Below are 22967 nucleotides of genomic sequence, written 5' to 3'. Positions count from 1 at the left end.
TTAAGATTGCCAGGTACTGCTGGAGCATACAAGGAGATATGGCACCGCTAGTTCCACAAAAATTGGTCATAATTTCTGTCATCTATGTTTTATAAAAGCTCCTCAATCAAATATCTTCTCTCTTCTTCATTTGTGCCCTAACACGAGAAGTTGGAAACCAGATTCACTCGCAGACATTTATTCTCAATTAAAGCATTATAACTGTTAGCCAGTTACAGATTTAAGTTAGTCTGAAAACAGGCCAATACAAACACAAACATTCTGTGGGGTTCACTCAAACATCTTAGAAGTTCAATGGTTCACTCTTTCTAAATCAGATTGATCCTGATCATCTGCTCGAATATGCTCTTCAGGGTGGATATTGGCATTTCAGTTCATTAACACCATAGAAAAACTACAGCATAGATTCAGCAGGGGTGTTTCAGGAATGGGAAGCTATGAGAAGAGTCAAATCCAATCGAATGGGAGGAAAGTTCCCTTTCCCGAGTGCAACGGGGCCTGAGCAAAATAAACTCGGCTGGTCTCAATCAACTCCTTGTCTTTATTTTTATTCATTCATGGGATGTGGGCGTTGCCAGCTAGGCGAGCATATATTGCCCATCCCTAGTTGCCCTTGAGAAGTGTTGGCAATGTGTCTGCTGACCTTGTCCTTCTAGGTGGTAGTGGTCATGAGTTTGGAAGGTGCTGTCTATGGACCTTTGGTGAATTGTAGATGGTACACACTGCTGCCACTGTGCGTCGGTGGTGGAGGGAGTGAAAGTTTGTGGATAAGGTGCCAGTCAAGCGGGGCTGCTTTGTCCTGGATGGTGTCGAGCTTCTTGAGTGTTGTGGGAGCTGCACTCATCCAGGCAAGTGGGGAATATTCCATCACACTCCCGACTTGTGCCTTGTAGATGGTAGACAGGCTTTGGGGAGTCAAGGGGTGAGTTACTCGCTGCAGGATTCCTAGCCTCTGACCTGCTCTTGTAGCCACAGTATTTATATGGCTACTCCAGTTCAGTTTCTGGTCAATGGTAACCCCCCCCAGGACGTTGATAGTGGGGATAAAAACAAAAAACTGCGGATGCTGAAAAACTCAGCAGGTCTGGCAGCATCGGCAGAGAAGAGTACAGTTGATGTTTCGAGTCCTTATGACCCTTCAACAGAACTGAGTAAAAATAGGAGAGGGGTGAAATATAAGCTGGTTTAAGTTGGGGTGGTGGGGGGGGGGGGGTGGTGGGGGTGGGGGGGGGGGTTGTTGGGACAAGCAAGCAGTGATTTTTCTTTTCCCACCTATTTCCATTATTTTTAAATGTATTCCACCGATCATTTATCTATACCTTTTATGCCCTTTTAGTCTTATTTCACCCCACCCCCACTAGAGCTATCTGTACCTTGCTTGTCCTGCTATCCACTCTTAATTAGCACATTCTTTTAGATAATATCACCACCTTCAACACCTCTTTGTGCTTTTTGTCTGTGACATCTTTTGGTTATCTCCTCCTATCACTGCTTGCTTGTCCCAACAACCACCCCCACCCCCCCACCACCCCTCCCCTCCCCAACTGTACTCTTCTCCGCCGATGCTGCCAGACCTGCTGAGTTTTTCCAGGTATTTCTGTTTCTGTTGTTGATAGTGGGGAATTCAGCGATGGTAATGCCATTGAATGTTAAGGGGCGATGGTTGGATTTTCTCTTGTTGGCGATGGTCATTGTCTGGCGCGGATGTTACATGCCACTTGTCAGCCCAAGCCTGGATACTGTCCAGGTCTTGCTGCATTTGGACATGGGCTGCTTCAGTATCTGAGGAGTGGCAAATGGTGCTGAACATTGTGCAATCATCAGTGAACATCCTCACTTCTGACCTTATGATGGAAGGAAGGTCATTGATGAAGCAGCTGAAGATGGTTGGGCCGAGGATACTACCCTGAGGAACTCCTGCAGTGATGTCTTGGAGCTGAGATGACTGATCTCCAACAACCACAACCATCTTCCTTTGTGCTAGGTATGACTCCAACCAGTGGAGAGCTTTTCCCGATTCCGACTGACTCCAGTTTTGCTAGGGCTCCTTGATGCCACACTCAGTCAAATGCTGCCTTGATGTCAAGGGCAGACACTCTCACCTCACCTTGGGAGTTCAGCTCTTTTGTGTATGTTTGAACCAAAGCTGTAACGAGGTCAGGAGCTGAGTGATCCTGGCAGAACCCAAACTGAGCATCAGTGAGCAGGTAATTGCTAATCTAAGATAAAAGCAAAAAGCTAAAAGCTACTGCGGATGCTGGAAATCCAAAACAAAAACAGAATTACCTGGAAAAACTCAGCAGGTCTGGCAGCATCGGCAGAGAAGAAATCAGTTAACGTTTCGAGCCTTCATGGCCCTTCGGCAGAACTGAAGCATAGTTAGAAGAAGGGAGAAATATAAATTGGTTTAAGGTGGGTGGGGGGGGGGGGGCCGAAAGAGACACATTGAGGATGTGGTGATTGTGGAGATGAGCAGATAATCAAAAGATGTCACAGACAAAAGGGTCAAAGAGGTGTCGAAGGTGGTGACATTTGTCTGAGAAAAGTGCTAAAGCACTTTTCTCAGACAAATGTCACCACCTTCGACACCTCTTTGACCCTTTTGTCTGTGACATCTTTTGATTATCTGCTCATCTCCACAATCACCACACCCTCAATGTGTCTCTTTCCCCCCCCCCCCACCCACCTTAAACCAATTTATATTTCTCCCTTCTTCTAACTATGCTTCAGTTCTGCCGAAGGGCCATGAAGGCTCGAATTGCTAATCTAAGCTTGATAGCACTGTTGATGACCCCTTCCATCACTTTACTGATGACCGAAAGTAGACCGATGGGGCAGTAATTGGCCGGATTGGATTTATCATGCTTTTTGTGTACTGGACATACCTGGGCAATTTTTCACATAGCCGGCTAGATGCCAGTGTTGTACCTATATTGGAACAGCTTGTCTAGGGACTCGGCAAGTTCTGGAGCACAAGTCATGAGCACTATTGTGGGCATGGGTTGACGGATTTGGTGTAACTTGGCAATCTCATTCAGAGAGGGCCACTCTAATGGAATAAGGATTGTTTTTCTGAGGTCAGTGGGAAGGAGGAGGGATATGGCCTGGAGAGCTGCTGGTACAGCTGTTACACTTACCTGATATTTGGGGCAATGTATCATTCAACACTTGCCCACCAGAAGTAGTTTCATAAGTAAAACTGTGAATGAGGCATTGTGGTACTTGTTATTCGGCAAAAATACTTAAGTCTTAAAAGGAAATGTCCTTTTGATCTGGAGGCATAGATTAGGTAAAACAATGAATGCAGTGTAGTTGCCAATGTCATGAAGCAGATAAACTGTGCCTGGACAATTTAAAGCCACATATATTCAGTTTTTCTCTGCATTGTTCCTGCACCAAGAATTGACACTAAGTTCATAGCAATGATGAACAGCACTGCAGAATTCCAGAAGCCAAGAAGTTGATGTGGACCACATTGAAACTTTAACCAACACAGGGGCTGGAATTTACAATGAGCAAATAGATTTGATTCTTGCTCTGAAGGAGTTGATTCCTTCTGAGGGATGGTTCCACAGCTGCCATTAACTCACTCGCATGTTCTAGACGAGGGATGTTGGTACACTTCTTGACCACTGGGAATGAGGAGCACAGTCAGTTCCCATCCTCACCAGATGTCGGTATATGCACAAGGGGTCTGTACATGGAGAATGGCAAGTTCCAGCAGAAATTGGGGCCAATTGTAGCATCTCTACTGTCACCCTTGTAAATCACTTTAGGCCAGTTTTAAGTTAGCTCATCTAACTTTCAGTGAATCATGTTAACATAGCTGGGAACTACCATCTTAGGTTCAGCACGTGACCTAGGGAGCATATAAGAATTGACTTTTGTACTTCTGTGGGTCAGCAAAACAGCAAATACTCTTAATATTCCATGTATTTAGTCAGAGGAACAATGTAGAGTTGTGTGCCTTGAACCATGTTGACGTATTGAAACACGTGCCAAAGAGATTAATTGAAAGCAACGTATCTTGGTGGCAAGCCAAAGGATTATCCCTAATCAGCAGAAGTGACTCTGAACATTCACACTTTTAAGTTTATAAGTATTAGGATAAAATAGTTTCCTTAAAACCTATATGCATATGTATCACAGAATCACAGTGCAGAAGAGGCCCTTCGGCCCATTGAGTCCGCACCGACACGTGAGAAACACCTAACTACCTAATCCCATTTACCAGCACTTGGCCCATAGCCTTGAATGTTATGATGTGCTAAGTGCTCATCCAGGTACTTTTTAAAGGATGTGAGGCAACCCGCCTCCACCACCCTCCCAGGCAGTGCATTCCAGACCGTCACCATCCTCTGGGTAAAAAAGTTTTTCCTCACATCCCCCCTAAACCTCCTGCCCCTCACCTTGAACTTATGCCCCCTTATGACTGACCCTTCAACTATGGGGAACAACTGTTCCCGATCCACCTTGTCCATGCCCCTCATAATCTTGTACACCTCGATCAGGTCGCCCCATAGTCTTCTCTGCTCCAACAAAAACAACCTAAGTCTATCCAACCTCTCTTCATAACTTAAATTGTTTCATCCCAGGCAACACCCTGGTGAATCTCCTCTGCACTCCCTCCAGTGCAATCACATCCTTCCTATAATGTGGTGACCAGAACTGCACACACTACTCCAGCTGTGGCCTCACTAAGGTTCTATACAACTCCAACATGACCTCCCTACTTTTGTAATCTATGCCTCGATTGATAAAGGCAAGTGTCCCATATGCCTTTTTCACCACCGCACTAATATGCCCCTCTGCCTTCAGAGATCTATGGACACACACGCCAAGGTCCCTTTGTTCCTCAGAACTTCCTAGTGTCATGCCATTCATTGAATACTTCCTTGTCAAATTACTCCTTCCAAAGTGTATCACTTCACACTTTTCAGGGTTAAATTCCATCTGCCACTATCTGCCCATTTGACCAGCCCATCTATGTCTTCCTGTAGCCCAAGACACTCAACCTCATTGTTAACCACCCGGCCAATCTTTGTGTCATCCGCAAACTTACTAATCCTACCCCCCATAGTCATCTATGTCATTTATATAAATGACCAATAATAGGGGACCCAGCACAGATCCCTGTGGTACGCTACTGGACACTGGCTTCCAGTCACTAAAGCATCCTTCTGTCATCACCCTCTGCCTCCGACAACTAAGCCAATTTTGAATCCACCTCATCAAATTACCCTGTATCCCATGTGCATTTGCCTTCTTTATAAGTCTCCCATGTGGGACCTTGTCAAAGGCTTTGCTGAAATCCATATAAACTACATCAACTGCACTACTCTCATCTACACACCTGGTCACCTCCTCAAAAAATGTAATCAAATTTGTTAGGCATGACCTCCCTCTGACAAAGCCATGCTGACTATCCCTGATCAAACCTTGCCTCTCCAAGTGGAGATAGATGCTCTCCTTCAGAACTTTCTTCAATAGTTTCCCTACCACTGACGTGAGACTCACTGGTCTGTAGTTCCCTGGCTTATCTCTACAACCCTTCTTGTATAGCGGAACCACATTAGCTGTTCTCCAGTCCTCTGGCAACTCCCCCGTGGCTAGAGAGGAATTAAAAATTTGGGTCAGAACCCCTGCGATCTCTTCCCTTGCAGTCTGGGACACAAATCATCTGGACCTGGAGATTTGTCCACTTTTAAGCCTGCCAACACCTCCAATACCTTGTCACTTCCTATATCAATTTGCTTAAGAACCTTGCAGTCTCTCTCCCCGAGTTCGATACCTTCATCCTCATTCTCTTGGGTGAAGACGGATGAGAAGTATTCATTCAACACTCTAGCGATGTCCTCTGGCTCCACCCATAGATTGCCCCCTTGGTCCCTTATAGGCCCTGCTCTTTCCCTGGTTATCCTCTTCCCATTGATACATTTATAGAATATCTTGGGATTTTCCCTGCTTTTACCAGCCAGAGTTTTCTCATATCCCCTCTTTGCTCTCCTAATTGCTTTCTTAAGCTTCACCCTGCACTTTCTGTACTCCACTAATGCCTCTGCTGATTTGCTTCCCTTGTACCTGCTAAAAGCCTCTCTTTTCCTTCTCATCGTAACCTGAATACCTCTGGTCATCCATGGTTCTCTGGGCTTGTTATTCCTTCCTATCACCCTAGAGGGAACGTGTTAAACCTGTACCCTCCCCATTTCCTTTTTGAACACCCCCCACTGTTCCTCTGTAGATTTCCCCACAAGTAACTGTTCCCAGTTTTCCTTGGCCAGATCCTGCCTCATTTTAGTAAAATCCACTCTCCCCCAATCCAAAAATTTTTTTTGCAACTTGTCGATTTCTTTGTCCATAACAAACTTAAACTGTACCATGTTGTGGTCACTATCGCAAAAATGCTCGCCCACCACCTCAGCCACCTGTCCGGCTTCATTCCCCAGAATTAGGTCCAGAACTGCGCCGTCCCTTGTTGGACCCTCTACATATTGACCTAAAAAGTTCTCCTGTACACATTTCAAGATATCCACTCCATCCAAGCCCTTAACACTATGTCTATCCCAATTAATGTTGGGAAAGTTGAAATAACCTAATATAATTACCCTATTGTTATTGTTTTTACACACCTCCACAAATTGTGCACATATTTGCTCCTCAATTTCCCGCTGACTATCTGGGGGTCTATAATAAACACCTAACAATGTGGCTGCCCCTTTTTTATTCCTAAACTCTACCCACAAAGCTTCATTTGATGCCCCCTCCAAGATATCATCTCTCCTTACTGCAGTAACTGACTCCTTAACTAATAATGCAACGCCTCCTCCTCTTTTACCCCCTCCCCTGTCTCGCCTGAAGATTCTATATCCCGGAATGTTGAGCTGCCAATCCTGCCCTTCCCTCAACCAGGTCTCAGTGATGGCTACTATATCACAATTCCACGTGTCAATCCTCACCCTTAACTCATCCGTTTTATCTGTAATACTCCTGGCATTAAAGTAGAGGCCATCCAGCCTTGCCTTACTCCCTTGAAGCTTAATGCAGCTGTATTCCCTCTGACTTGATTGTTTTACTGTATTATGATGTGTCCCTATTCTGCTAACATTCTGTGTCCCCTCCCCCTGCTGAATTAGTTTAAAGTCCTCCCGACAGCACTAGCAAACCCGCCCACAAGGATGTTAGTCCTGCTCTGGTTCAGATGTAGACCGTCCCGCTTGTACAGGTCCCACCTTCCCCTATCTTCGTTTAAGCTTAATGGCCTGACCATAAAAGAAAGTGTTTACATATGTTAAGACAAATCCTGCAAACGAAGATAAATGACCTTACATTCTAATATGTGTAGGCTTTAAAACAAAGATAAAAGCAAAATACTGCGAATGCTGGAAATCTGAAACAAAAACAGAAAATGCTGGAAAAACTCAGCAGGTCTAACAGCATCTGTGGAGAGAAAAAAAAGTTAACGTTTCGAGTCCGTATGACTCTTCTTCAGAGCTGCTCTGAAGGAGAGTCATATGGACTTGAAACGTTAACTGTTTTTTCTCTCTCCACAGATGCTGTTAGACCTGTTGAGATTTTCCAGCATTTTCTGTTTTTGTTAAAACAAAGATATTCAGTTTTAAGTTTGTAACACAATATGGCAGCAAAGTACTGACACTAAGACATTCATGACCAGACAAGTGGACAGTGACCGAATTCCTTTGATTAACAAGCTTGGAGATAAAAGTTTATATAAATATAAGACGTGCATCCAAAATTTGATTATAGACAACACGTTAAACAGTTCATTGTTGTATTATCAAGATTAATTAAGTAGAAAAGCCAAGGACAATGTAGCTAAATTAAAGAATGTGCCAATCAAAGGGCGACAAGGTGGAAGATATCATAAGATCAACAGCACAAACTGTGAAAACTGAAGGCACCTAATTCATAAAGCTTTGTTACACATAGTCTTTAGTCGGCACTATGGTGATTGAGTGCAGGATTTTGGCTGGAACATGGCCAGCTTCATTTTAGAAAAGTTGGTACCAGTCTTTGCTGGTAGAAGCTTTGTTTCTGAGACAGTTCCAGCCCTACTCTCGGACCTGAGCACACAATCAAGGCTGATATACTGAAAACACTAAATCAGCTGCAAAGGGTTTTGGGTTGCAAGAAGCTTGTGAAAAGCACTATAAAAGTACAAGTTCTTTCTTTCAAACTGGTATGTGTGAGGCCAGAAAAGAGAGCACTGGAACATTCAAGTCCAGGTGAATTATAGTGAGTGCCAGGGGTGGGGGCTATAATCAGTGATAAGGGAGCAAAGATTATGGTAGGGCTGATATCAATGGTTTTAGTTTCCAGACATTAAGCTAAAATAGTTGTGGTTTACTCATCAGGAATAGTTGGTAGATCAAGAGAGATGAAGAGGAACATTTGGGAAAGCTGATTCTATGCCTGATGTCACCAAGAGGCATCATGCTGATGAGGAAGAAAAGGAGCTTGATGGGGTAAGGGAGGGATGCAGGAAGGCAACTTTCAGAACATGGGGCGGCAAAAGCAGGATAACATCAGAAGATCTCCTAAAGAGCCAAACAGGTCTAGAAGAGCGAAATATAATTATAACTTCAGTTACAGGTAACCTAGAACAGCTAAGCCATTCACAAGAGTTGTGAATGTTCCAATGTGTATGGGGTGAATCTGGAAACAAAGATTAAAGAGCTAGGTTATTAGGAGGCTTCTAAAAATTGAGAAGCAAATTGGCTTTGTAAGAGACCTCTGACAGGAAGCAGCTGATAAAGTATCAAACTTTAGCCCAAATATCTGTCTTCCCTTCGATGTCCAAATTTAAAGATTAAAAATGTACCTTAGAAGTTCATCAAAACTGTTCAATCCCAAATCATAGAGCAAAAAACCTGTCTCAGAATGCAGTTACAGGGGCTATTTTAACATTATAATACTGGTTCCGTGAACTGTTTCTTTTCAAGACTGAAGAGTGTTAGCTTCCTTGCCCGTTGCTTTCAGCTTATTTCTGCAGCAGTAGTTGCCCAACTCAGTAAACACATACAGTTTAGCCAAATTTTGAAAACTATTCCTACATCAGCAAAAGTTCAAGTGCTCCTTGCTCTTCAAGACAAGACTGAAGAAATGCTCATATTCTATCTAGCAATCTTTCTCCTACTCTGAGCATCCAATTTTCTCTGTCAGAAGCCACCTCATCCCTTTCTGCTCAGTCTAGAAGCTCCAGATTGGTGTCACTATCTGATCTCCCTATTCCCTGTATCCACATTGGGTTGAAATAATTACACCTTCTTAATTTCTTCAGGAGCATGAAACATCTCACATCCCCTTGCTCCTTCAACTGTCCACTGCTATTTCAAGTTCTATGGCAACTTTCTCACAAAGTCCCTCCATTCTCCTTATTTAGCCCTTGCAAGGAGCAAATGTCGAACCCAATTTCCCACCGGCTTTTGACTTGCTAGCCAGCCTATCTGCTTTCACCTCACCACGCATGTGTGGACTCTACCTTTGCATCTGCACCTCAGTGTTTGCCTGGCTCATTCCTTAATCAATATCAAGTGGTAGACCAGCCAAAACAATCTCTGTCAGCAAAACCAAAGCTATTCCTTTCAGCTGACTGACACTCCACACCCAAGCCAATAATTGTACATAGGAAAAAGGAGCAGGAGCAGGCCATACAGCCCTTCAAGCCTGCTCTGCCATTCAACTAGAACATGGCTGATCATCTACTTCAATGCCATTTTCCTGCACTATCCCCATATCCCTTGATACCTTTAATATCTAAAAATGTATCGATCTCGGTCTTGAACTTACTCAATGGCTGAGCCTCCGCAGTCCTCTGGGGTAGAGAATTCCAAAGGTTCACTAACCCGAGTGAAGAAATTGCTCCTCATGTTTTAAATGGCCTGCCTCCCCTGGTTCTAGTCCCCCCAACCAGGGGGGATATCCTTCCTGCATCTACCCAGTCGAGACCTGTAAGAATTTCGTATACTTCAATGAGATCACGTCTCATTCTTCTAAACACTCAAGAATAAAGGCCCAGTCTCCTCAAAGGACAATCCCACCATCCCAGGGATCAAACTCACTTGCACTCCCTCCATAGCAGATATATCTTTAGGTAAAGAGACCAAAGCCGTATACAATACTCTATATCCGATCTCATCAAAGCTCTATACAAATGCAACAAGACCTTTTTTACTCCTGTACTCAAATCCTTTTGTGATAAAGGCCAACATACCATTTGCCTTCCAAATTGCCTGCTGCACTTGCATGTTAGCTTTCAGTGACTTATGAACAAGGACATCCAGGTCCCTTTGGACATCAACACTTCCCAATCTTTCATCATTTAAGAAATACTCTGCATTTCTGCTTTTCCGACCAAAGTGAATAACTTCACATTTTTCCACATTATATTCGAGCTGCCATGCTCCTGCCCACTCACTTAGCCTGTCTAAATTCCCTTGAAGCCTCTTTACATCCTCTTCACAACTCTCACTCCCACCAAATTTTGTGTCATCAGCAAATTTGGAAATATTACATTTGGTCCCCACATCCAAATTATTGGCATAGATTGTGAATAGCTGGTGCCCAAACACTAATCCTTGTGGTACCCACAGCATGCCAACCTGGAAATTATCGTTTTTTTTTACTCTGCTTTATGTCTGTTAACCTCATCGCAGGTGCTCACTCAGGTTGGGTCCAACAGCATGAAACCACATTGAAACTGCATGGCCAGTAACCTTAAAGTATTGTCCATCACAATTCCCACTACATTGCCACTGCCAGCATATTCGTCATCTCGAAGTACAACTTTCCCGATGCTTTTGAACCTCCAAATGAAGCTGAATTTCATTGTCTACATTCTACATATAGGAGGGTTGCTTATCTAACTTTTCAGTCCTCACCATCGCATATTGGTTTACTATCCATTAACACACTGATTTCAAAATAGTGAGCATTATTTACAAATCCTCTGTGGCTTTGGCCAAACCCGTTTTCTGTACCCTGGGCTGAACTGGCACCCTTTGGTCTTCTGACTGTAGCCTAGCTAAGTGACATTCCACCCCTCTCTCTTATTCCCCTTCCAATTGTGTGAAGCATTTGGGGACTTTTGATATGTTAAAGGAACAGTGCGAGCACAAGCTGTTGTTATAGAATGCCTCAGTCTCCCTTTCATTTAACTATCTGCAGTCTTTTATAAAGAAGTTTGACATCACCACTTCCAAGGTTTAACACAGTAGGGGAAGATAAGTTTTCTGAAGCCTTACTTGTAACAACGTGTAGGTAGAGTTTTTCTTCAGGAAGGTTCTGGCAGTGCGTTCTCTCCAGGCTCGAGCAGCTGTTACTTGGGATTCTACTTGTGGAAGGGGATCAAGCCGTACAGGGATTGGACGTCCTCTTGCTAGTAGATTTTCCAGCTGATCCAGATATGCATTGTAAGACCCCTTCTATACACATTAAAAAAAAATCACAGTAAGGTGACATTTCAAAAGACCGTTTCTCTACTTACAGGACAAGATGGCACCTGCAATAAAGAAATAACCAGAACTGGAGAGGTACCCAAAAATGCCACCCCGGACTTCCATTAAGAACTAGAGGAAGGTGAAATGGCAGACCTGCTCCAAGCTTAGCGCTACAATTATGCTCATCGTGTCCCTTTTTTCTATTTCAGACATGCAAGCATATAACCTATAAAAATCACATACAACATTTCAAAATACAAGGGAGTACAGAATAGAAAACATATACTGTTCGGGGTCTCACACAAAACAGTAACTTACAGTATTCTGTGTTCTTCTCACCAACATTTGCAGATACATACACTGCAAGATAGCTCTCCCCTAATCTTTGTCATGAACATCGAGTCCAAATTCCTTATCTGCCTTTTTGGGTGCTGCTTCAGACTGAAGTTATTACGTTGATCTCAATTTTCCTTCATACACCCCCTGACATTTCCATTCTCTTCCACTCCCTGTCATCCAGTCATGCCACTTTGCTTTGCACCCCCCCCATCACCACAAAATTCATTACTAATAATAAGACAGCCTTCCGTCTCATAAGATGATGGTTTGGGCCATGGTGCTCAACTCTGTGTTAAGCATCACCTCATGTGGTTCAGAAGCTTCATGCTTGCATGGCAGTCTCTGTTATACTTGCTGCAGAGGAAGACAGTGGGTCGAGGAGGTGCGCAATTCGCTGACCTTAGTTTTCTCTGGGTCCTCTTCTAGTCCAGCTGAGCTTTTCATTTCTCCTTGCCTTTGTAAATAGTCAGCCTCCAGAGGTTACAGCCATCAGCAACTGTCACCCAGGTGTCAGTGTCGATATCCGTCATCTTCATATCTCGCTATGCCCGGGAGTAACGAATACCCAGGAGACTGTGACCCAGTGGCCAGTTTACCATACAGAAGGTCTTTGGGTATATGGCCGTCATCCATCTGATGAACGTGGCCAAGCAAGTGCAGATACCATTGACTTAGCAATGAGGGTATGTTGATGGAATTAGCACGCTCCAGGACCGGTGTTGGTGGCCTTGTCCTGTCAAGGGATACCAAGGATACATCTGAGACAGTGAAGATGGAAAATGTTCAGCCTTATCTCCTGCCTAGCATATGTTGTCCAGGTCTGACTGCTGTAGAGGAGTGCGCTGAGGACACAGGCTTGGTAGACTCAGTTTGGTATTCTCAGTCAGGCTGCTGTTGTCCCACACATTCTTACTCAGCTTGAGCACAACAGCTGCAGCTTTTGTGATGTTCATGTTGATCTCAGCACTATTCCTGGGATGATGAAGGCCTTATCTTCTGAAGAAAGGTTGAATAGGGTACTCCTATATCCATTGGACTTGAGAAGAATGAGAGGTGATCTTATTGAAACATAAGATCCTGATAGGACTTGATCGTGTGGATACCAGAAGCATGTTTCTTCTTGTGGGGGAAACTAGAACTAGAGGACACAGTTTAAGAATAAGAGGTTTTCCCTTTAAAACGGAGATGAGGAGAAATTCTCTCTCTCAGGGGATTGTTAGCCTGTGGCACTCTCTTGCCCAGAAACCAGTGGAGGCTGGGTCATTGAATTTATTCAAGGCTGCATTAGGCAGATTTTCAATAGACAATGGAGTCAAGGGTTATGGGGGCACACAGGAATGTGAAGTTGAGACCACAATCAGATCAAGCAATGTCTTATTGAATGGCAAAGCAGGCTCAAAGGGCCGAATAACCTACACTCCTGCTCCTAACTCCTAAGCTCTTATCATATGACAGATTGCTGGTGACTGTGGAGCCTAGACTATGTGCAGGAAGGCCATTTAGCCCATCGAGTCCATGCCGACTCACCACGCAGCAATTCAGTCAGTCCCACTCACCCACTTGATCCATAGCCCTGCAAGTGCCCATCCAATTTATTTTGAAATTATTGATATTTCCCCCACCATCACGTAAGAACATAAGTAAGAACAGGAGTAGACCACATAGCCCATTGAGCCTGCTTCGCCATTGAATACGATCACGGCTAATCTTGGACATCAACTCCATTTGCCCGTCCACTTCCCATATCTCTTAAATCCGAGACACTAAAAATCTGTCTATCCCACCCTTAAACGTATTCAACGATGGATCGTCCACAACCCTCTGGAATAGGGAATTCCAAAGATTCACAACCCTTTGAGTGAAACATTTCTCATCTCAGTCCTAAATAATCGGCTCCTTATCCTGGGCGTACACCCCCATGTTTTAGATTCCCTGACCAGCTCCCATTTTCTAGATTCCACAACTAATAGAAACAATCTCTTAGCACCCACCCCATCAAGCCCCTTCAGAATTTTCAATGAGATTGCCTCTCATTCTTCTAAACTTGAGTATATAAACCCAATGTACTGAGCCTCTCAGCATATGACAACCCCCTCACCCCAGGACAGTAAAGGACCAACATATTCCAGTAAAGATAAAGGGTGGGAGCAACAAATCCAGGGATATACAGGATTGGATAAAGAGAAAAAGGGAGGCTTATGGCAGATACCAAGAGCTCAAAACTGCAGAAGCCCTAGACGAGTATAGAATGTGTAGGGGGGAAAACTTAAAAAGGAAATTAGGAGAGCAAAAAGGGGGCACGAAAAAACATTGGCAGGTAAAATAAAGGAAAATCCAAAGTTATTTTACAAGTACATTAAGAGTAAGAGGATAACCAGGGAAAGAGTAGAGCCCATTAAGGACCATAGTGGTAATTTGTGTGTGGAGCCAGAAGACGTAGGTAGGGTTCTAAATGAGTACTTTGTGTCGGTGTTCACAAGTGAGAGGGATGACATGGGTACGGAAATCAGGTAGGAGGACTGCAATATAATTAAAGAAATAGAAAGGGAGAAGGCTCTAAGTGGTCTGGCAGGCTTAAAAGTATATAAATCTCCAGGCCCGGATGAAATGCATCCCAGGCTGTTGAGTGAGGCAAGGGAGGAGATAGCAGGGGCACTGGCAATAATTTTCAATACCTCTCTGGCCACAGCAGAGATGCCAGAGGACTGAAGCACAGCCAACGTGGTACCGTTATTTCAGAAGGGAAGGGATAAACCAGGGAACTACAGGCCAGTCAGTCTAACCTCAGTGGTGGGGTAACTATTAGGAGCAATTCTGTGGGACAGAATTAATCTACACTTGGAGAGGCAGGGATTAATCACAGGCATTCAGCATGGTTTTGTTAAGGGGGAGGTTATGTCTGACCAATTTGATTGAATTTTTCAAAGAGGTGACCAGATGTGTAGATGAGGGCAATGCATTTGACATAGTCTACTTGGACCTCAGCAAGGCTTTTGGTAAGGTCCTGCATAGTAGATTGATAACGAAGGTAAGAGCCTATGGGATCCAAGGCAATTTGGCAAACTTTGTGTGACTGGGTGCCTGTGTCCAGTGGGGTTCCACAGGGATTGGTGTTGAGTCCCTTGCTGTTTGTGGTATAAATAAGTGATTTAGACTTGAATCCGGATAAGTGTGAGGTGATGCACTTGGGCAGGACAAACAAGGCATGGGACTACACGATGAATAGTAAGACCCTGGGAAGTACTGAGGCTCAGAGGGACCTTGGTGTGCATGTCCATCAGTCCCTTAAGGTAGCAGGACAGGTAGATAAGGTGGTTAAGAAGGCATCTGGGATACTTGCCTTTATTAGCCGAGGCGTAGAATATAAGAGCAGGGAGGTTATGTTGGAACTGTATAAAACGCTGGTTAGGCCACAGCTAGAGTATTGTGTGCAGTTCTGGAATCCGCATTATAGGAGAGATGCGATTGAACTGGAGAGAGGGCAGAGGAGATTTACCAGGAGGTTGCCTGGGCTGGAGAGTTTTAGTTATGAGGAGAGATTGGATAGACTGGGGTTATTTTCCTTGGAAGCAGAGGAGGTCAAGGGGGGACATGACTGAGTTGTATATAATTATGAGGGGCATAGAGAGGGTAGACAGGGAGGAATTTTCCCCCTTGGTGGTGGGATCAATAACCAGGGGACATAGATTTAAGTTAAGGGGCAGAAGGTTTAGAGGGGATGTGAGGAAGAATATTTTCACCCAGAGGGTGGTGGGAATCTGAAACTCACTGCCTGAACGCGTGGTATAGGCAGACACCCTCATAACATTTAAGAAGTATTTGGATATGCACTTGCGATGCCATGGCATACCAGGCTATGGGCCTAGTGCTGGAAAATGGGATTAGAATAGTTTGGTACTTGTTTGGCCGGTGCAGACTCGATGGGCCGAAGGGCCTTTTTCTGCGCTGTAGACTTCTTTGACTCTAGGGACCAATTTAGTGAACCTTCACTATACTGCCTCCAATGCAAGTATATCCTTTCTTAAATGTAGAGACCAAAACTGCAAACAGTGTTTCAGACGTGGTCTCACCAAAATCCTGTACAACTGCACCAAGGCTTATTTATCCTTGTACTCCAATCCCCTTGCAATAAAGGGCAACATGTTATGTGCCTTCCTTCTGCCATCTTGTTGCCCACTCACTTAACCTGGCCATATCTCTTTGCAGTCTTTGCATCCTCCCCACAGCTTAACTTTCCACCTAGTTTGGTATCATCAGTAAACTTAAAAGAGACAGTGAGTAAGGTATCTAAGTCATTAATATAGATTTTAAATAGCTGAGGCCCCAGCACTGGCATTCCACTTTTTACTGCCTGCCAATTTGAAAAAGGCCCGTTTATGCCCACTATTTTCTATCCATTAACCAGTCCTCTATCCGTGCTACATTACCCCCAACTGCATAAGCCCTTATTTTGCATATTAACCTTTTGTGTGGCAATTTATCGAATGCCTTTTGGAAATCCAGGTGTACAACATCTACTGGCTCCCCTTTGTCTACCCTACTAGTTACATCCTCAAAAATTTCTAATAAATTTGTCAAGCAGGATTTCCCTTTAGTAAAACCATACCAGCTTATTCTAATCGTAGTATGCTTTTAGAAATGCATTGTTAAGATTTCCTTAATAATAGATTCCAGCATTTTCCCAACAACTGATGCTAGGCTAACTGGTCTGTAGTTCACTGCTTTCTCACTCACTCCTTTCTTGAAAGGTGTAACATTTGCAAACTTCATTTGCAACATGCTGTTCTTTATTCATGCAGGGTCAGTCAGGAGTCCTGACTGACAACAGCTTCCATCTTCGAATATCATGGGTATGATTATCATTAGCAAGGCACACTTCTACGAACCCTCTCTCCCTCGGGTCATGACAGTCCTGATGGTGCAACTTTCCAGAGTTCCTTTTCAACCGACCAACCAATAACACCTCAGTTCACGATTTGGCTACTTATGGGGAAACTCCCAGCTCTTTAGCATATCCAAGCTATTCACACAGTCTTCCAGGTTTTAGACCTTTTTGGCCAGCTCACACAGTACCTCCAAGAACTCCTGTCTCCTTTTTTGCCGAACAGAAAAACTGACATCTTCTTGACAGTGATTTGCTTCTGCTCTGCACAAAAATTCTGTGTTCCTCTTTCTGTCTCCTTTATCTTTGTATCTGTACCTGCGTGCTGATCGTCTTCACCCTCCAGCTCTTCTGCTTGTAACTTTCATTTGTCTACAGCTCTCCTTTGTGTCTGCTAATCACAAGGCTTCTGGTCTTAACTTCCTTTCTTTTGGTACTGCTTCCAGAGTCACAAAGAGTCACCAGGTCAAATGGAGCAGTATTTCTTATTATTCATGGAAATTACAACTGATGCAAACTTTTAAAAATTATTTTCAAACATTCTTAAAACCAATCTCAATCTCAGATTCCACAGACATTTTTTTTTTTAGAAATTATAGATTTTCCTTCTGCACTGCTTCTGGGTCACAGTCCCTTTGTGATGACCCAAGGAAAGTGGGTCCCCCACAGCCCCACGCTAAAGCTTCAGAGAACTCGGGGAAAGCTTCGCCCCCAGTCATTCAGTGTGCAGGCCCGCCAGCAATTGGAACCAAATTTCCAGTAATTGACAAATAGCTCCTCTGCATTGTGAATACCTCGGATCAGCTGAAAGGTAGGGAGCAAACCCTGACAGAAAATCAGATGTAGAGCCCAAAGATGGGCTGATATCTAAACATGTCACTTTTCTGGCAACTCCTGCAACCAAGATGATGCTGAACGTTGTGCTTTAAATTCCTTTGGCCCCAACCGGGGGAGGTTGAGAGGGGGACCCTGATGTTTGTTCAGTGCAGGGTCTCCGAAAACTTTGCTCAGACTTGTGCCCTGGAGAATTCACTCCAGTTTCACCAGGAGCCCAAGGTAACACATGCTTTGCTAACTGCTGTCTCAATATCTCCTGCCACCTTCAAAGATTGAATGCCCAGGTCTCTGTTCCTGCACATTTTTTAGAACTGTGGCATGAGCCTATATTGCCTCTCCCTATCCCACCTGGCAAAATGCATCATCCCACACTTCTCTGTATTAAATTCCAACTGCCACATGCCTGCCCATTCTGCTAGCCTATTTTTGTCTTGTTGCCGCTCCTCTAAGTTTTGTTTCATTGGCAAATGTTTGCAAGATCCAAGTCATTAAATACAGCAAATAAAGCAGTGCAGCTAGCACTGACTCTTGGGGAACACCACTGTCTACCATCCTCCAGTCTAAAAAATAACCATTTACCACGACTCGCTGTTTTCTATCCTTAAGACAATTTTAAAAATTTAATTGGATACTGATTGGACTCCTATTCCATGCGCCTCAATTTTGTTAACCTGCCTTTTATGTGACACTTCGTCAAACAATGTAATATCTAAATAAACAACATCCATCAAATTGTCTTCATCAACCTTCTATGTTACTTCATCAAAAAATTCAATTAGTCAAGCATGGTCTGCCTGTTAAAAATATTTGCTGGCTCTCCCTAATTAACTCAAACCTCTCCAAGTGCTTGTTTTTTTACACTGGTTATCGTTTCGAAAACCTTACCCACCACTGATGTTAAATTAACCGGACTGTAGTTGCTGGGACTGTCCTTACAAGCTTTCTTGTATAGGGGTGTCAAATTTGCCACTCTCCAATGCTCTTGCGCCTCTTTGCCTGAAACTTGGCTCAAGAATGTGACACCTTGTCTGTTACTGAAGTCTCTTCTTTAAAATGCCTCTCACTAACCCAGTACCACCCCAAGTTTCTCCCAGAGGTGTTTCAGAATAAGGGGTTGTCGATTTAGGACCACGAGGAGAAATCTCTTCACTCAAATGGTTGAGGTAAAAGATCAAACATTTTTTGAACAGCAGAGTAAGCTCAAAGGGTTGAATGCCCTTGCTCCTATTTTTTATGTTATAGCCACTCCATTGACCTTGTAATCTCATCTGACCATTGTACTCCTAAAGTCTCTACTCCTTACCCTCTTCTAATCCCATTTCCTTCTGTGCCTACCCCTTAAAACAATCTTTTCATGTCACTTGTAACTGCCTCGATTAGCCTTCCATTCACCACAAAACATGTGCAGTTGTTGTTCTGTTCACCAAAGAGTCATCTCCAACTTTGACGTCCTTAGTAAAAGGCCCTTACTCTCTCTCAAACTGGTTGTTCCACCTGGTTCACCTCCTCATGTCCGTGGAGCAGAGACTTGAGTGTATCTGCCAACAACTGCTTCAGTCATCTCTCATCAGATCTAGCTGGCACATATCGAGCACTATCAAGTAATATCCTTAGCTGCCAACACCACCCACTACTCCAGGAGTATCCTGGCATGTAAGGGTAACTCCACTGCCTTATTTTCTCTATTAACAATTGTTTCCTTAAACCATTTCCTTAAAACCCTGTCCTCGCTTGCACCTCCAACAAGAAATGAGAGGAGTTTCTTTGTCACTAAGATCGAGACCATTCATTCAGCCGCCTCAACCTCTTTCCAACCTTTCTCCTGCCTACCAAGCCAAACCTGCCTTCTGCCCTGGCCCTGATTCCACACCTTTTTCTACTATTTCTCTTACATTATTTCATGCCCTCTCTTTGCTTATTTTGTCCATGAGACTTCTGCTCCCCTGTTCCCATTTCCTGTGAACTTTTGACCATCCAACTCCCTTTCCTGTCCTCCATATTAGTTGACATTGTAAATGGTTCAATTTCCTCAGATACTGCCCCCTGGAAAAACCTAGCTCTACCCCACCCCCACCAGCTCCCTCAACCCACTCCAATGGAGTACTGTGTAGTCAGTTTGTTTGGTCAACGTTTCATCTTGGATGCACTTAATTTCCTCTAGCTAAAAATTGCATAGAATGAAGTCTTTGCCCAACCCCCTAATTTATGGTGAGGCAGTGGCGTAGCGGTATTGTCAGCAGACCAGTAATGCAGAGACCCAGGGTAATGCTCTGGGTTCTTAAGGACCCAGGGGGACCTGGGTTTGAATCCCACCATGGCAGATGGTGGAATTTAAATTCAATTTTTAAAAATCTGGAATTAAAAGTCTGATGATGACCATTAGGCCATTGTTGATTGTTGGAAAAACCCATCTAGTTTACTAATGTCCTTTAGGGAAGGAAATCTGCCATCCTTACCTGGTCTGGTCTATGTGTGACTCCAGATCCAAAGAAATGTGGCTGACTCTGAAATGTCCCCTGAAATGGCCTAGCAAGCAACTCAGTTCTCAAGGGCAATTAGGGATGGGCAATAAATGCTGGTCTAGCCTAGCTCCTATCCCATGAACGAATACAAAAAAATTAGAAATTATGGTAATTTTGACACCAATCCCATCCTCCTCAACTACTGTTTCAGATTGAACCTGACTGTTTGTGACTTCAGTGTCATGTTCCACCCCAAGCATCTGATCTCTGTTATCTCCATCGCAAACACCACAAAGTTAAGTTGAAGAAGTTAAGGTTCAGCTGGAGCCGTTTGATAGAAGTGCCTTTCAGGTTTACTAGGTGATGATCTCAGAGCGTTTACAACAGGAGAGGTGAGAATGTAGTCTGTAATTATTATACCATACAGCCAATTATCAGTCCCCAGTAATGACTCCACAACTTTAGAGAAAATAAAGAACTAATACTTAGCTCTGGATTAGATTTCATGTGCAATTTGTGACTATGTACACAGCACCATGAATGTTAAATCTGACAGCAGCTTCACTCCACCACTTGAGAGTTGCTGCATTTCTCAAGTTTGGTAGGGCAATGGAAGCTATTAATTGGTTTCCCTAACAAGGTGAGCTCAAGGCTGGATAACCCAGGACATTAAGTGGCAAACTGCAAGCCAAGAACAAGTACTTATTTCAAAGGCATGAGTTACGGCGGGCGGGGGAGAGGAGACTTACTCAGTCACTGGACTTGCTCAGCTGCAGGTGTCATGAGAAAGATGGCTGGGGACCTGATTCACTATTTGCATTCATGAACATGCATTCTTGATTTGAGCAGAAAATGGGAAGTTGTCCAATCTTTACAAATGTAGTGAAAGCTTGTAGACTTGAAATGATCACTTTCAACTATTTACTGAACAGTTCAAATGCCTCAAACCTGCCTGAATAGCTTCTACTTTGGCCATCCAGTCTTTGGCTTTCTGCAGAGCTTCCTTAAGAACCAGCACATTAGGCAGATATGCAGGAATATTCTTTGCCTCATTTACAATACCATCCAGAGTCGCCATACCATGCCTTGGCCTGCAAAGAAAATATAAACAGTGCCACTGTCAGCATAAACCAAGACAAATTTACTCTCAAACACAAACTTAAAACCAAAAGTGGTCCTCTTACATACCCCAAGGCGATCCACTCACAGACATGAACATGACCTTCTCACAGACCCACTCTCAAAAACAAAGCCTGGGCCAAACCCTTTCAAATACAAACTCTGGCTCAGCCCTCTAAAGCTCGAACATAGAAACTGGAACAGGCCATTTAGCACCTTGAACATGTTCTGCCATTCAATGAAATCATGGGTGATTTGCAATCAAAATCCATAAGGGCCTTTGACTCATATTCCTTTAATACTTTTGGCGAACAAGATTTATAAGTTTTGAAATTAGCATCAATTGCCATTTAATGTAGGAACTCCAAAATCCTACCACCCATTGAACAAAGAAATATTTCCTAACTTCATTCCTGAAAGGTCTAATCCTAATTTTTGGAGCACGCACCCTGGACCTACACACACACACACAATCTAGCACAAAAAGTTTCTCCCAACCTATCCACCTTAAGGATGGGGAGCAGATAAATGGGAACACCACCACCTGGAAATTCCCCTCCAAGTCACTCACCATCCTGACTTGGAAATATATCGCCGTTCCTTCACTGTCGCTAGGTCAAAATCCTGGAACTCCCTCTCTAACAGCACTGTGGGTGTACCTACACCAAATAGACTGCAGCGGTTCAAGCTCACCATCACCTTCTCAAGGAGAAATTAGGGATGGGCAATAAATGCTGGCCCAGCTAGTGATGCCCATGTCCCACGAAAGAAGAAGAAAATTCTATCTGTAGCCTTAACATTTTGAAAACCTCAACTAACTTACCTTTACTTATCCAAATTCCAGTGAATATATCCCTAGTTTGTGTAACCTATCTTTGTATTTTAACCCTTAATAGTCCAGGTAACATTCTTGTAAAATCTTCACTGCACTCCCTCAAAGGCCAATATATCTTTCCTAAGATGTGGTTCCCAGTACTGCTCATAATAGTCAATTGTGCTGCAACCAGAGTTTTATATAGCTGAAATATGAATTTTACCACTTTGTATTCTATTCCTCTCAGTATAAAGGCCAGCATTCCATTAGCTTTTTTTTTTATTATTTCCTGTACCTATTCACAAAGATGAAAGCAAAGATGAGAAATGAAAGGATGAATGGTCCAGTATGGCGTACCAGTAAGAAAGTGGTTGAAGCAATCCAGCAACTTCCCTTCTTCGCCACCATCACCATCACCACCTCCCCCCCCCTCCCACAACCACAACCCTATGGCACTGAGGTCAATTCCCAGCACCCCAGCCCCGCTGTCTGTCTGATAGCGGTTAACACAGCACAGGCCTAGAATTTGGAATTTGAAACCACTCTGATCTTTTGACCACTCAGAACCATTGACCTTCAGAAAAATTCAGACAACACTGACCCAAATTAGACTGCAGTACGAATGAATTGTGATTCTCGCTGAAGGTTTATTGGATTTTTTCTAATTACTCAGGAAACCTTTCAGATTAACCGAGGTCTCAGTCAGCAGGGACTGCAGGAAATGGCAATTCCTATTTGATTTGTAACCATTCGGACTGAAATCTGCCCGAATTGTATTAAATTGTAAATCAATGAAATTAAAGCAACAAAACCCAGGAATGGGACCGTGTCAGGTCTATGGCCACATCACCAGTTAATCATGTGTTACAAACTTCCTCCGGTTTTGGATTAAACAGCATTGTAATAAGTTGGGTGTAAATTTGTAGCAAGTATCACGACCTACCTGGCTGGTGGGTTCGATGAGATCTGGAACAGACTCCTTTCCCCAGAAATTGCTGGTAATTTCAGCAGGAAACATTGTTAGCAACAGTCTCCAAGGCCAGGGGTGCTGGCCAGTC

The 22967-nt window shown here is 43.7% G+C and overlaps 1 protein-coding gene across 3 annotated transcripts in view; it reads right to left on the bottom strand.

The window, feature by feature from the left end:
• Positions 1–22967, bottom strand: part of kdm5a (lysine demethylase 5A) — a 191501-nt gene that overhangs the window by 39448 nt on the left and 129086 nt on the right. For all 3 annotated transcript variants that reach the window (XM_078568415.1, XM_078568413.1, XM_078568414.1), the window contains 2 exons: positions 20929–21067; positions 11262–11441 (listed from right to left, as the gene is read on the bottom strand). In XM_078568415.1, coding sequence (XP_078424541.1) covers positions 11262–11441; positions 20929–21067 — 319 coding nt within the window. The remainder of the gene's footprint in view (positions 1–11261; positions 11442–20928; positions 21068–22967) is intronic.

The sequence above is a fragment of the Cetorhinus maximus genome, chromosome 22 (assembly GCF_964194155.1).
Source record: "Cetorhinus maximus chromosome 22, sCetMax3.hap1.1, whole genome shotgun sequence".
Lineage (NCBI taxonomy): Eukaryota > Metazoa > Chordata > Chondrichthyes > Lamniformes > Cetorhinidae > Cetorhinus > Cetorhinus maximus.
This window is presented reverse-complemented; position numbering and strand designations above follow the sequence as displayed.